At 43.1% G+C, this 14,747-nt stretch overlaps 2 protein-coding genes across 2 annotated transcripts; one reads left to right on the forward strand and one right to left on the reverse strand.

The window, feature by feature from the left end:
* Positions 1-229: 229 nt before the first annotated feature.
* HOXD13 (homeobox D13) lies at positions 230-1,857 on the reverse strand. The gene is made up of 2 exons (XM_067549855.1): positions 1,200-1,857; positions 230-480 (listed from the first exon to the last, which is right to left on the reverse strand). Exons 1-2 carry the CDS (start codon positions 1,855-1,857, stop codon positions 230-232), a joined length of 909 nt encoding a protein of 302 aa, XP_067405956.1.
* Positions 1,858-10,471: 8,614 nt separating this feature from the next.
* On the forward strand, positions 10,472-14,188 carry EVX2 (even-skipped homeobox 2). The gene is made up of 3 exons (XM_067549857.1): positions 10,472-10,895; positions 11,935-12,185; positions 13,547-14,188. The coding sequence occupies exons 1-3, from the start codon at positions 10,472-10,474 to the stop codon at positions 14,186-14,188; spliced, it is 1,317 nt and encodes a 438-aa protein (XP_067405958.1).
* The last annotated feature ends 559 nt before the right edge of the window (positions 14,189-14,747 follow it).

The following is a 14,747-nucleotide window of genomic DNA, read 5'->3' on the forward strand; positions in this document are numbered from 1 at the left end:
AAATAAAAAAGAATAAAATAAAAAAAGAAAGAAACAGAACTACAAAGTCAAGGTTTGGCAGCATTCTCCAGGAATCGAAGAAAAATGCTGACATTCATTAAAAGCAAATCACAAAATCTCGCCGCCGTAGGAAGGGGGGAAATATTAAATATATTCTCAAGTCTTTCCAAAAGTCTTTAACTGATCGTAAATTGTATTTATATTTCCATCACTGTCCACAACCAGTAGATCAAGATACATTGTCTTTCAGCTTTGAGACTATTTTCTTATCCTTCACCCTTCTATTCTGAAACCAAATGGTAACTTGTCTCTCAGACAGGTTTGTGGCTGCGGATATCCTTCTCCTCTTGTCCTTGTTAATGAACTTGTTAATGGCATATTCATTCTCGAGTTCTTTAAGTTGCAGTTTTGTATATGGCACTCGCTTCTTTCTTCCACGTCGGTAGACACACATATCTGGCTGGTTTAGTGCAACGTCCCCTATTGTAAAAGACATTACGTGAAAAATTAGAATTTTATTATACGCGTTTCAATCTTAACTGCTACTTGTTGGGCACTGATTTTCATGGGCAAATAAATAATACTAGGTTGTTTACAGCTTATTATTATTATTTACACACCCATATTATTTACACGCTATTAAAGCAGGAAAATCTTGATGGTCTGTCATCGCTTTCCAAGCCTGCGTCGTAGCAAGCATGCAAGATTTTACAGTGCATTTGCTGGGGCGCTGTGTTTAGTTACATGAATGTAAAGAACACAGACAACTTTGTTTAGTGCGTGTTTCCCTACGTCTGTTTGCATGTGGTTTTGTGCATGTGCCCGCTCATTACATGCAGTTTCTTAAGTGCTCTGGGGGTTGAGTCTTAAGTGCTAGCCTGAATAACAGATAATCAGAAGCATTCGAGTCATCAATTTGCATCTCTTCCCAAAACACCACGGGCAAAAGTGAATAAAACCCCAATCGTTATATTAAAACTAGCCGTGAGGTTGGGAGAGCTAGTACTCTAGCACCAACGCTAAACTACAGGGCTCTGGCATCCCCCACGCAGGGTGAGAACAGAGAGCGTGACTTTCTTCAAAGGTATTTTCCCCCTAGCCCTGGTGGATGTGTGTGCCGAGTATGTACCACGTTGCCAGGCCGGCTATTGTAACCCAGAGTGGAAATTCAGCTCAGACCCTTTCTCTCCCTCTCGTACCTGGAAAGGACGATTTCCAAAAATGTGAGCTCTGGGACTGATCTTTAGCACAGTAAACCTGACTGTTCCAGCCATTAGCCAGAGTCCAGGACTGGTAGCCCTCCATGGATATGTACGTCTCATGTCTCGGCTCCCCCGAGCCAAAGGTGGAGACCATGTCTATGTACCCAGGGACGTGCTGGTAAGGGTTGGTGTACCCCTGGTAAAAGGACACTTCCTTGGCCCGGGAGGAGACTTCGTTGGCCGGCACGCTGGTGCTGGCCAGACTGGAGACGTCCATGTACTTTTCCACGGGGAAGCCGCCAAGGGAGGCATGGGGCGAAGACTTCAGGGCGTTCTGCTGGAGCCCGACCCCGTGGGACATCCGACAGCTGTAATATCCATTGCCGAAGTGGTAGCCGTAGCCCAGCGCCGGGCCGGCCGGGGGAGCGGCCGAGCCCGGGCACTCTTTGGAAGGCGGCTCGGAGCGCGCCGCCGAGCCCGAGCGCTCCGGCCCCCCCGCGTATGCAAAGCCCGAGGCGGCCGCCGGCCGGCCCGAGTGAGCCGCCCCGAAGACGGGCGAGGAGAGAAAATTGCGGCACTGGCTGGAGGCGCCGCCGCCGCCGCCGCCGCCGTCTCCTCTTAATCCTTCCATCTCCCAGCTCGCCGCTTTGCTCATGGCCTTGCACATCACGGGCGGCGGCGGGGTCCCGGGCCGGGCATGGTGCGAATTGTTATTGCCTCGAACAGGTTAGATCATCGCGGCACGTTTATAAAAACTAACTCCAGGTTGGGAGGGGGAGAAGGGCGGGGGGCGGCCTGCTCCGGATCAGTTTGCCGGAGCTGGGGGCCGCCCCATAGGCTGGCGCGGAGCACGTGACCCGCCAGCCCCACGGAGTAGCCTGCGCTCTCAGCCCCTTCCCGGGACCGGCGTGTCTGTCCCCTTGCCTCCCGGATTCATATTTTTACAGTTCTGATCAAGAGGCGTTTGCTCGGAGGCACTCTGATTACGTTAGCGGGAGGGGGGATTTTATGGTCCCCTTTTCTGCTTAAAACAGCCGCCCCAGAGCTGCTTTCATCTCCCGCCTTCCATCACTTCAAAAGGCGTAAAAGAAAGAAAGAGAGAAAGAAAGAAAGAAAGAACTCCAACTTTTTGACCGTATTGGTTAACCCTTTCATTATTCAGCACAAAAAGCAAGGCCAACCGGATCCCGGAGAAGAAAGTAGATCCAGTGTGCAGGAAGAGGGAAAGGGAAAAGTGTTGTCATTTTCGAGAATGGCTTGATGTTTACTTGAGATTATGCCTTGTAGTTCATTATCGGTCCATAACATTATTTTATTTCTGGCTCAAAGTCACAGAAACTTGCTAATTACTAGCAGCCTAATTGTCTTAATTAATGATCCTGCGCCAATATTTGAACTGTTACTGTTAAATGTACATAATGGGGACGTATTTAAATAACCATTAATTTAGAAGTAAATATTACTTTCCTAAATAAATGTATTTACTTTTTTGAGCTCCTAATGATTGCTACACGAAAATTTGCGGTATCTTTCTACTATCTGATTAAGAAATATGAGACTGCATTGTTATGTTATTATTGTCATTTGGATACTATATATATACGCAATGTACTATGTACTCTAACAGTGTATATAAATGACAGTGCTGTTTACCTATCTCTGAAAAGTATAGTACATAAGCATATATAGATGTGTGTGTGTGTGTGTGTAAGATCACACACACAAACACACGCACACATAAATGGCAGATCTTATATCATTGCTGATAGCCATTAAAATCCACTGTCTGTGTACTTCACAAGATGTTAAACCTGGGATTCATTACATGTGGCTTTTTTCTTGAAGTGTCAGTTAATCTAGTGGTAAAACTGACAAGTAAAATGCCGTATTTGCTTATTATTATTATGGTTCTAGGATTAACTTTCCAAGACTGTGGCAAATATTTATATTGTCTAATCGACACGAGTGCTGTGTCGGTTTTGAACTTGCAGTCGTGCAAAGATCTTAAAATGCAGCACGTTCTATAAACACATCTCAGACTTATTGGACTGGCTCCTTTCAGCATTCTTGCCCCGAGTTTACTTGTTGCAAACACTTAACCCGCTCATTTGGACATAACATGCAACAAGTTACTACAGGGAAGTTTCTGCAAAGTAAAAGAAAGAAGGTTTTTAAAATTAAGATTATAATAAAAATGTTTTGTATGCTTACGCACACACACACACCACAGTGGAAGACTCAAAGAAAGAGAAAGATTATGGTAGGCGAAATTAATATTTGACATTTTGTTCTGAAATGCAATTTGCATTGATAATAACAAGCAAGGATCATAAGCCGGTTGGGGGGGGGGGGGGCTATATTAAAAGGGACACAGCTCTGATATCGCTCTACTGAAACTGGCTTAAGTGAGTTGAATGAGAAAGCGAATGGCTTCGCAATAATCGCAGGGCTTTTAGTTTTGTGGCAAGTCTAATAATATTTGGCAGTTTCTGGAAGTGGGGTGAGGAATGACAAACTGGTGCCAATAATCACAATAACAAGCGGCTGGCAAACACAAGTTCGTGTTCATTAGCTCCAACCACTTAATTACTATTAATGTTTCATAATCAGGTAAGAAGTAAAATAAATAAACCAGACCGGGCTACGTATTTCACTCAGTTATAAGCCGACTTAGTATTTGTTCCCAGGATATAAAATGATACCTAATTAGGGAAGTGGTTCGTAAAGATACAAGTATCCTTTATTGAACTGAATTCCTTTACTGAACTGAATTCCGCTTTCCCATGAATTCGTTACTAAAATACACAATATTCTGAGATCTTTAAGATCGAAAATGTGCATTGTACTGATCAGGTACAATTTTCTATGTATATCTCGTACTGTATTTCTTCTATTCAATGAGTATGTTGCAATTATCTTTCCTGTCACAAAAATATACAAAATGTGATTGATAAAAACAAGAGAAACTTAAAGTATAAAGTTTCTTGTCTGTTTAGCCCTCTGACATCAAAGCAAATTTGTAATTATGTGTATCAGAACGAAATAACACCAACTACTACCTTCGCTTCAATGAGTGTTTCCACTGATTCCATGCCCAGTGAGACTGTGTCTCCGAACAGTGGTTTGGGATCAATAATTTAAACTCAGTAATATGCCATTTTGTGAGGTGTGCAAAAACACAGCGTTGCCTTACTCTCATGCTTTGCACGACAGGATATTATGAATGTGAATAAAAATAATGAGCTCATAAGTCAAAGTCTCTTTATAATGTCTGAAAATACACACCCAGTTTACATGTGTTAAGATTTGTTGCTCTAACTATGTGGTAACTTAGGCGTAGAACAAAACTCTAGACTAATTAATGCTTGTTTCTATGTAATATTACACTTTTGATAATAAAATATTCTAAACCAATTCATTATCTATTTCATTTATTATGAAAAAGTCTTTTACAAGGCAGTGGCAACCAGAAACCTTGAAACTTGTTAGTAGATCGTAATAATGGATGTTTTCTTTTGCTTCAGCATGTTAGAGAATAATATTCCTTCCCCATGGAATATAGAAAGTGCGTGCATAGTTGACATCATATCTGCATTAAATTTTCCATTTAGAAATAGTCTGGGCATCAGTATAATAAATGAGCTAGATATCTGCAAGCACATCATGCAGGAAAGTTACTGAGTTCTTCCCATAAAGATCTATGCTGCATTTTATGGTTTTGAAATTATCTCATGTTCTCAAAAATCTTTGGAAAAGATTTACTAGACTTGGTAATCACATCTCTGTCCCAATTAAACATATGGATTTAGCAATTGTGGTGCTACTCTCTCTTTCACCTCTCTTTTCGTCACCCCCCCCCCCAACTGTCCGCCATCCCCCTCATTTACCTCTTTTCCAGGCTGCTGTGTCCCGATCTTAGCGATATTTTAAATGTTTCTTTATTTCAGTTGCCCTTCTGAGATCATTTCTGATCACAATCTATTGCTGAGGATTGCTGTAGAAAACAAAAATAAAACAAACAAATAAAGAAAGAAACTTTGCACTTGTTGGTTCAGCCTGAACAACTCATACAAAAGAGGGAGAAAAATAGATAAGCAATATTTCAGCAACTAACTTCTCCCAATCCCGGTAGATTTCATTGTTTAGTCTTAACTTATTTGTGTTTGTAGTTACTAAGTGAACAAAAATGGTTTATTTTCTGTATTTCTTTTTCTTCCAACTCAACAAAAAGACGTAGAAGAAACTGAAACAATTGCAGTAAAGGAAAAGCTTAATGACCATATAAGGATATTTGTTCAAATATGTTTCCCAAAGCTGTCTTATGAATGCACGGAACTTTATTTAGTCAGTCAATTAATTGATATTTTAAAGATACATTTTCATAGGATCATAGAAATGTATGTCTGGAAAGGACCTTGAGAGATCATCGAGCTCTGTCCCCGGCGCTTTTGAACATTGGAAAGTATCACTTTGTAACTCTGCGTCGTGGCCTCTACAAAATCCAAACAGACTTTTAAGCAAATGTGAGTGTTTAACATGTTTTTTCCCCATACTCTGAAACAAAATCTTTCATAAGTCCCAGCCAATATTTAGAATTATAACTTGTGCTGACTTTACACACAAGTCACTGCAGGGGTTTGAACCGAAGTAACTTTTTATACAACATGAAATACTGTCATCTGAACGTAGCAACATACTTCCCATTGGTAGCCGCAAAAGACATCATGTATTAACTTTGTAACATATGGTGCTCAACGCTTTCTTTGAGTTGTAATCAAGTTATATATTTACCATGGCAGTGAATTATTTTAAAAAGCACAAGTAATTAGAGAACTATGTTGGATTCCTCCTGAATAATAATTCTAGCTTTCTCCACCTCTCGTTAGAAAGTAGAATAAATATATGTATACATGTAGGTTTATGAATGAGTATTTGTATTTTAATTCTATCTTTACACGATATAGAGGAGAAGAATATGAGCTCACAGAGACCACGGATGTCTCCAGTAAAACTCCAGGCAACTCCTGTACCCAGCAGCAAGTCTTCAGCAACAATATTAAATTGCTTCCAGTTTTGCAGAGTTTGAGGTGTAAGCAGAGAGAGACATTCTCTCAAGTGGCACCGTTTAGCATTTCCCATGATTATACCATCTGACGCAGTATCCCAGCTCTACCACTAGATGGCTCTACACGGTTTTCTGTAGAGGCTCAGAATGCAGATTAATGTAAATCCGAATTGTATTGTTTCCTTGTATAACAGAAATTACGGTCTAGATTGCAGGATTGAAATATCTGAGTTTAAATACTTTTTTTTTACTACAAAGGAGGGAAGAGGGTTTCCACAGAAAGTGATCTGTTGTCTTAGCACAAACTTTCAGGTATAATCGCCGTAGGCCAGTGAATCTCAGCTTAGTTTTCCCCCCTTCATAAAACCAGCCTTCCTATGATTCGCTATAGATCTATAAGTAAATAAAACAAACATAGCTCTAGTTTCATTTTGTGAGTAGTCAAGTCAAGGGCAAAGCGACATAGTAATGTTAGCGCTCATCAGACCATTTCACCTACACCTGAGAATTATCTTCTTTTTTTCTCCCATCACTTTTACTAATAATTGGGCAAAGCTCATGGATAGCTATCCACCTGAGCATGCGTGCTCCTATAGATACCTGGGTGGAATCAGCTGCAACACAGGGCTTTTAGTATTGGAGGGGCAATATAGATATATATAATCAGAAGCTTTTTGTGAGCTCCCATCTGAAATAGTGCATCTACAGGTTGTATGCTACCTGCAGTAATAGTAATGTTTTACAATTTACCTCTGAACACCTAAAGTTGGGAAAGAAACAAATACTTAGCCAGTATTCCCAAGAACACTTTAACCAGTTAAAAGATGGTTGAGATTTTGGTCGATTTAATATACATTTCATTTAATTGGAGTCGTCTGAGAATTTCTCAGTTAAGATTTAACAGACATGATCGAAATATTATTTGATGTCCTAAGTAACAACTTTCAAGGATTAATAAAATCGTTTGGCTGTAGGCCCACACAGCTATTTAAAATTTATAAGAACAACTGAGTAAACAGAGCTTAGCAAAAACTCATATATTTTCATCGGTCTCTATCACTTCCTTTACATTTACCTGCTGGTGTAGCCCTTTAAAATATGTGCTGAAAGTTTTTTAGACTGAACTCTTTATTAAAAGAAAAACTATAAACATTTATAAAATATATTAATCTAGTTTTCTAATAACATAAATATGAAACGACTAGTTTATTAGTGGATATCCATTTTTAGAGGACTGATTAACTGGATTGTGCAGATCGTTTTTGTTATTTAATATCTGTTTAAAAGAGGGTTAATACCGTCTTTTATGGCATGTAATTGGCCTAGTACGCGAAGGTACTATGTTATTCATAAACTGAAGTATTAGTATTATTGAAATGGCGCAAGATGTAACAAAACATTAATTAAGGTAATGCACAGTCGAACTTGTGTATAACCTATTTTTCAGATTGGGAGTTTTGATGTAGCCTATTTCACCTGCAAGATATCATAAAACCGTTATTTTCTTTTTAGTGGCGCAATAACATTTCTGGAATTTAAAACTCTATCGGATTTGGTAGTGTTCATATATGAGTGTGTTGGAGATGTGGTGTCTAGCTGCGGTTTTCAAAAAAAGATACTAATCCAGTTAAAGTATTAAAGAAAACAGACGGGGGCGCCAAACGACAGCAATAAAGCTACCCACAGACTTCCGTTTCCCCTCCTATAACATTGCTCAGGCTGGACGAAATAGCTTTCCGCTATGTATTTAGGAGGGGTGTTTTGCATAATGCAATCAATAATTATTTCAACTTGTAAAACGTAAGTTTGTATTTAACTGGGACCAATACCTTTTGCGATGAAAAGTTTTGTTACACACTGGGTTACCCATCTAAAGTTAATAACAGAGAAGTTTTGTGAATTCAATTTACGCACTGTTTACAGTATCTACAAACACAGCCCATATGTACATCAAATCACTCTTCTGTTCAGAATTGTTTAATCTCAGGGAACTGCTGTCCTTATAACGTTTTAATAACAGAGTAGCCTATAGAGACTATGTCAGACAACTTTACCTTTTCAGTAAAAATCGGTGTAGGAAATTGTGCTCTTTCCTGATAAAACAGAAGATACCGCGTTGTCACCAATAATATTTGGGGTAAGAAGGGCAAATATATTACCATCTCTTACGGGTTTAAAATGATGTATGGAGAAATATAGTTTCAAAAAATGTGTTCGTGTATTGTGTTGGCAATATGCAGGGGTTTGACGTGTGCATGCCTTCTATTACAATGGATGTTTTCTGTGTCTAAATTACGCACACTACTAAAAACTCCCCATGGTTAATGAAAAGTTGATATTTCCTTTTGTCTGGCTCGGGGCTGTAAGACATAGGACCCCAAACTGCAGCGAAACTCACATTGACATAAAACTCTCATTAATAGAATGTTGGATTTTATAAACAACGCCTAGAACGTTTCCTAAATATGTCATGGAATGTACAGGGAGACTTTAACACGTTATTAAAAAACCGACAAGAATCCCGGTTTATTACACAAGAGCATAAGAATTTAGGAGATGCGTGTGACTTTAACATTACAAGGAAGAGCTTCTCTTGGCACACACACAAAAAAAATCCTATGTAATCACAGGAAAGGTTGCAGTATTTCTATACCTGATCAAACTCGGAAACTCAGGGTCTTAAACTTTGCTATGTGGATAGCAAAGAATCTCTCAGGAAGTACAGATTGGGTAGCTATTGAAGAGTACTCCAGAGATGCTAATGACAAAGGATTTATCTTCGTTTAAACGGTTGCCATCAGCGTCATTATTGCTATCAAAGTTATCACTGAGGAGAGACTTTCCGATAGTCACGTCTACTGAGCTTGGTAGCCCTGTCCCTTACAGCACAAGACATTTTGCTCCAGATCAACCCGGAAACCAATGGACAGATGAGCTAACAGAGCCACAGGTAACCTTGGAGAAAGACTGAGGAGGAGGAAGAGGAGGATAGCGTGTCTTTGCTAGTATTTGATGCCTCTGAAACACTAAAATCAAGTCATTTTGTAATTTAAAAAAAATGCTTCAGTTTTTGTGGGGAGGGTGTAAAAAGAAAGTCGTCTAGAGAATGAAATGAGATATAGTGCTTTAAATCATGAATGCATTTAACTTTATTTGGACATTTTTTGCCTTCAAATTGCACAAAAGAGAGTATTTTCCCAAGAGGGGAAAAATCGTAGACTAGCTTCGACAATAAACCGGATTATAGAAAATAAAAAGGAGACCATATTTAAGGATGTAACGAGGAAAATATACTAAAAAAAATCCCCCCCCAAACCACCCCCAGGACTACAATAAACCCATTTGCAGGCTGCTATTGTAGATGCACTTAAAGTGGTATGTACCAGCAGCAATAGTTTTTAAAAGTCTCAGTCTAAGGTTTGTGTGTATGGGGATGGTTGGGTGTGTGCTAGTAAAATTCTTAAATAAAAGTACTAGTGCATTCTTAACTGGGAAGGAAAAATAAATAAAATGCAGTGGAAGGGTATTCTCAGTCCGTAGGTCCTCTTCCAACATTTTCTCTAGTTGTGATCTAAAATCCGCTCTACAAATAGAAAGCATTATCTATTATTTAGCATGTAGTTCTGTCCGAGGACAAATGAGAATGAAGCTGCATCATTAGGACCTAAAAGGCAACAAAACAAAAATCAGAGCATAATGATGCACCTAAATGAAGGGGGAAATGTTGCACAGCTCATTTTATTAATCAGACTGTCAATTTCACCCCAGAGGCCAAACCCCAGAGCAATTCAAGCAAGATCTGATCAAGCGAAGGACAAGAGCTTTACTCTTCACTTCTTGCCTTTCTTTCTTTCTACCTGGATATATTTGTCTGCCCAGAAGCCGCCTTCATTATCCACTGGCAGAAGCTCGTGTTTATTTGCTTATAAACCTGTTACAATAAATGATTATTCGAACAGCGTCATTCCTACCTTAATGACGAGCACTACTTTTTGATGAATGACATTTCGGGCTAGAAAGGATGTATGGGTCATTTTGACCAGTCATTCCCTCGCTTTGGCATCCCACAATTTTTACGCCTCCCTCAAAAAGAGATAATAATATTTAGAGACACTTGCCGGGCTGAATGTGAATTAGCCCCTGCTGCAGCTCATCATTAGGACAGGACCAACCCTGCAACTTTGACATTTTTTATAAAGCTGAGATGATGGAAAGAATAAGAAAAGAGATGATTCTGATGGAAAGAGGGCTGCACAGCCCCACAGCTGGCAAAAGGCTCGCGAATTTGTCAGACTCAGCTGGAAATGCAGTGCTGGAGGCCCTCGAAAATTCTCAACACAGTGGTCGCCTCAGCCCTAGACTAACTTCCGCCTCTCTGCATAGCACTATAGGGGACATCCCTGCCAAAGGCAAATTTGAAATAGACACTTTATTCAATCTTCAACACCAGAACAGTGAAAGCAACGTCTCCTCGGAAATTCCTTCGTCGGAAAGCAGGAAGAAAATTAGCCATTATTCAGAAGTTGCTCAAGAGGCAGATATGAACAGTGATGTGGAGGTGGGATGTTCTGCACTCCGCTCCCCAACTAGTCTCAGTTCCTCCCAGCTGAAGGAAAACAATAACAAAGGTAAATATTCTTTTATCCTCTCGATCTAAACTGTACAGTTATTTGCTGGAACTTGTTAGCCTATGGAAAGAGCGCTCTAAATTCAGTAAAACCCCTCCTAAAACGGTACACAATTTACTGTTACTGTTATCACGATGGACAAAATAGATTAAACAGTGTTTGTATATCAAAGTGTATCTTTATATTCATGGAAATCTCGCTCTCTTTCTCTCATCTATGTAACTATATCTATCTATCGATAGATAGATATATAGAGATATAGTTTCTCTCGTTCGGTAGATCTGTCTGTATTTCTCCATCTATACACATACGTGGAGTAAATTGAGTATCTAGATACGTGGAAACTGTGTGTTTATGTATGTGTGTGTGTTTGTCTTTCTCTGTACATATAAAATGTGTTATTGTGTATTCACACTAATAGTAATTGGCCATTGTTCACTTTCACTCCCTAATAACGCGCTGACTATTAAAATCCCTCCCATCGTACCAGGTTTGAAATAAATGTGGTGAATTATTTTTATTGAGGAGTGCAATAAGAGAATAATCAATGGCTTTCTTTGTGGCAATAGCATATGCATGTTTGTCAAATGTGCCAACGAAGAAAAGCCATCTCCAGTGTAAGGCAGATCTTTGGTCTGGGCTGCACTTATTTTGTGCCTCGCAAACGAAAATAAGAAACGTTCATGTAGCTGTTAAAACTGACTCACAAATCAGAGTGATCAGATTATCGCCGCCTGAGAGCCGAAGCCCATCTCTAAAATTGGGCTCTGCATAGTGCTCTGATTTGGCTAATTCGCTGCAGAAGCTAGAGTTCTATAATTACTAAAAATGCCTAATTTGCTTAGAATAATTTGGTTATGAAGTGATTTAAAAACTTTATTGATTCTATTAACAGCAGCAATTTGTAACAATGACAGCTAGCATTAATTATCAGCGTTCACAGCCAGATTGGTAACATCACCTCCTGCTTTATTTAATACACACAAACACATCTCGAGGAACACATCTTTATTTCACTATTTGCTTGCTTGTTTGCCAGGCTATTCAGAAAGCGGCTCAGCTCCTACTACCACCACCTCCTCCTCAGGTTCGAGTTTAACCAGCCTGCACAGCAGCAACGCCCTGGGCAGCTCGGGCTCCGGGGCTGACCAGGTGAGAAGGTACCGCACCGCCTTCACCCGGGAGCAGATAGCCAGGCTAGAGAAGGAGTTCTACCGGGAGAACTATGTGTCTCGGCCCAGAAGGTGCGAACTGGCCGCGGCGCTCAACCTCCCTGAGACCACCATCAAGGTATCTCAGCTGAAGCGCTACAAACGCGGGGCTAGGACACTCTGGGTGGATTTTGGTGCTTTTGTGCTGTCTGGGAGCTTAAAATATGAGCTCGAGCCCAATTCCTGGCTAAATAGATGCTTCTTACTGACAGGAAAATGCAGTGGCTTATGCCCTCCTCCTTTATGGCAAAATAAATGAATAGATCCAATGATAACATAATAATAGAACATGAAACTAAATAGGATCGCGTAATTCCCACCTGGTTTCTTAGCTATTTTAACCTCGGACTTTTGGTTAAAGAACATCCGGTCTTGCCTTTCCTGGTCGGTGTGTTTGTTTCCCTGGGTCGAAACTTTTTTTTATTTGTCTTTTAATTCTCCTTGTCAATTTTTATTGAGTTTGCACGTTAAAAAAGGGGGAAACAAACGATATATATATATATATTAAATGAAGCAAAGGAATTGGACACGTCAGTATCATAAAATACTATTTCTCCCATTTCGGACAAAAGCACTTGAAGGACACATGTTTGTGCGATTTGAAATGGATTTAGAGTCTCGTTGGCACAAAGCAGAATAATTTCCGTTATTTACTCGGGTGAAATCGCTTTTGATTGGATTATTTTTGAAATATTTTGGTCAATTATAGGGCATTAAAATGGGGCAGCGGAGAACTAAAAAGCTTGAGACACGAAAAGAAGCTGCTCCGTTACAGAGGGCGAATCTCAGGCTCTTTCTTTCTCTCTCTCGGCTCCAAAAACATTTGTATTTTTGGAACCTTCATTTCCTTAATGTAGCGTTAGAAAATAACATAAAGGCAGGACGCTAAAGCGGAGGGCAGATGCAAATAGGCATTGTTACAGGGCAGAAGCAGGGCTGCAGCGTTTGCCACTCGGAATTTCATTTGGCTGGCTGCTTTCAAAACCAAATGCAAACACTATTTCGCCGGGCGCAAACGCCGCGCAATTAACACAAAGCAAGCAAGCAAACAAACAAGCCTCCCAATAAAAGCAGTTGGGTTCCTTCAACGGAGCTGCTTTCATGTTTAACTCCTGACAACCGGGCGGGCGCTGATGTCAGCGGGTTCCGTGCGTGCGCGAATTAGGAGGAAGGTTTTTCGGTAGCAAAACGGGAGCATAATTAATAAATAAATCACAGCAGCGCTAACCAGCTGGAGTGGGGGCGGGGGGGATGGGGACACTGGGAGGGGAGCTTGGCCGGCGCGGCCGTCCCCAGGTCGGGAGGTGCTGCCGGCCGCACATCTGCCTGCTCCCGGATTGCTTGGGTCGGGGGGGTTGTTGTGTGTCTTCGCGCGGCCGCTGCAGCGCTGCTTGCTAAGGCCGGCCTGTGTTTTGTGTCTCGCCCCCTCCCCGCCCCCAGGTGTGGTTCCAGAACAGACGCATGAAGGACAAGCGGCAGCGCCTGGCCATGTCCTGGCCCCATCCGGCTGACCCCAGCTTCTACACCTACATGATGACTCACGCGGCGGCCACGGGCAGCCTGCCCTACCCCTTCCACTCGCACGTGCCGCTGCACTACTATCCCCACGTGGGGGTGACGGCGGCCGCAGCGGCCGCGGCCGCCTCCGGAGCGGCCGCCGCCTCGCCCTTCGCCAGCTCCATCCGGCCGCTGGACACCTTCCGCGCCCTCTCGCACCCCTACTCCCGGCCCGAGCTGCTCTGCGGCTTCCGCCACCCGGGCCTCTACCAGGCCCCGGCCGCCGCGGCCGGCCTCAACAGCAGCGCGGCGGCGGCGGCGGCGGCAGCGGCGGCCGCAGCGGCCGCGGCTTCTTCGGCTCCCCCGGCCGGCTCGGCGGCCTGCTCCTGCCTCAGCTGCCACAGCAGCCAGACGGCGGCGGCGGCGGCCGCGGCGCTGGGCTCGCGCGGCTCCGGCTCGGATTTCCCCTGCACGGCGGCCTCGCAGCGGGCGGAGAGCGGCTTCCTGCCCTACTCGGCGGCCGTGCTGAGCAAAACCGCGGGCGCCTCCCCGGACCAGCGGGAGGAGGCGCCGCTCACCAGATAGCTGCCCGCGGCAGCCGGGGGCCACCCTTTTGGGGAACCGGGGGGGGGGAGGGGCGAGGGACACAGCCGGGCTCTGGGAAAGGCCCCTCTATTTTTGTAGCGTTCACCAGGCAGCCACCAGCTGGGGTGGGGGGGCAGGGACCCGAACTGACATTCCCCTGCACCCCCGCAGGAGCAGGCCGGGACCTCGCACCCCCCGGGGGCCAGACTGCTACCCTCGGCTCCCCCCCAGCGGAGCCCCGGGAGGATTGCACGCTTGTCAGCGGGTGCAAAGCGTCTGTTCTCCTTGCTGGGGCTCCGAGTCCGTCCCGAGCCAATCCGCCCCCGGAGTGCCAGGGGAAGGTGGCCTGGGGACTGCAGCAATTAGCCACGCGTCCGTCTGGCGATGGGACAGAAGGAGGGGGGGGGGCAGGGAGGGGAGCGTCAGCGGAAGAGAAAAGGGTTTTTCTGTTTTATTCTTCTTTCGGTGTAGTTCGAATTCGTCGGAAATGCCTCGCGTTGCCTATCTTGTGTAGAGAAAGGAGTGGGAGCTAACGAGACTGCTGTGGATGGGCCAGTAA

Source organism: Emydura macquarii, unplaced genomic scaffold, assembly GCF_026122565.2.
Source record: "Emydura macquarii macquarii isolate MOO-44397 ecotype Brisbane River unplaced genomic scaffold, CSIRO-AGI_Emac_v2 contig_1253, whole genome shotgun sequence".
Lineage (NCBI taxonomy): Eukaryota > Metazoa > Chordata > Testudines > Chelidae > Emydura > Emydura macquarii.

What these genes read in the sequence shown, in the direction of transcription:
- EVX2 (XM_067549857.1), top strand. Translation starts at nt 10,472, where the DNA reads ATGATGGAAAGAATAAGAAAAGAGATGATTCTGATGGAAAGAGGGCTG. An exon ending in GAAGGAAAACAATAACAAAG is followed by an intron (nt 10,896 to 11,934) that starts GTAAATATTCTT and finishes CTTGTTTGCCAG; the next exon opens with GCTATTCAGAAAGCGGCTCA. An exon ending in TCCCTGAGACCACCATCAAG is followed by an intron (nt 12,186 to 13,546) that starts GTATCTCAGCTG and finishes CCCCGCCCCCAG; the next exon opens with GTGTGGTTCCAGAACAGACG.
- HOXD13 (XM_067549855.1), bottom strand. Translation starts at nt 1,857, where the DNA reads ATGAGCAAAGCGGCGAGCTGGGAGATGGAAGGATTAAGAGGAGACGGC. An exon ending in TTGGAAATCGTCCTTTCCAG is followed by an intron (nt 481 to 1,199) that starts GTACGAGAGGGA and finishes CTTTTACAATAG; the next exon opens with GGGACGTTGCACTAAACCAG.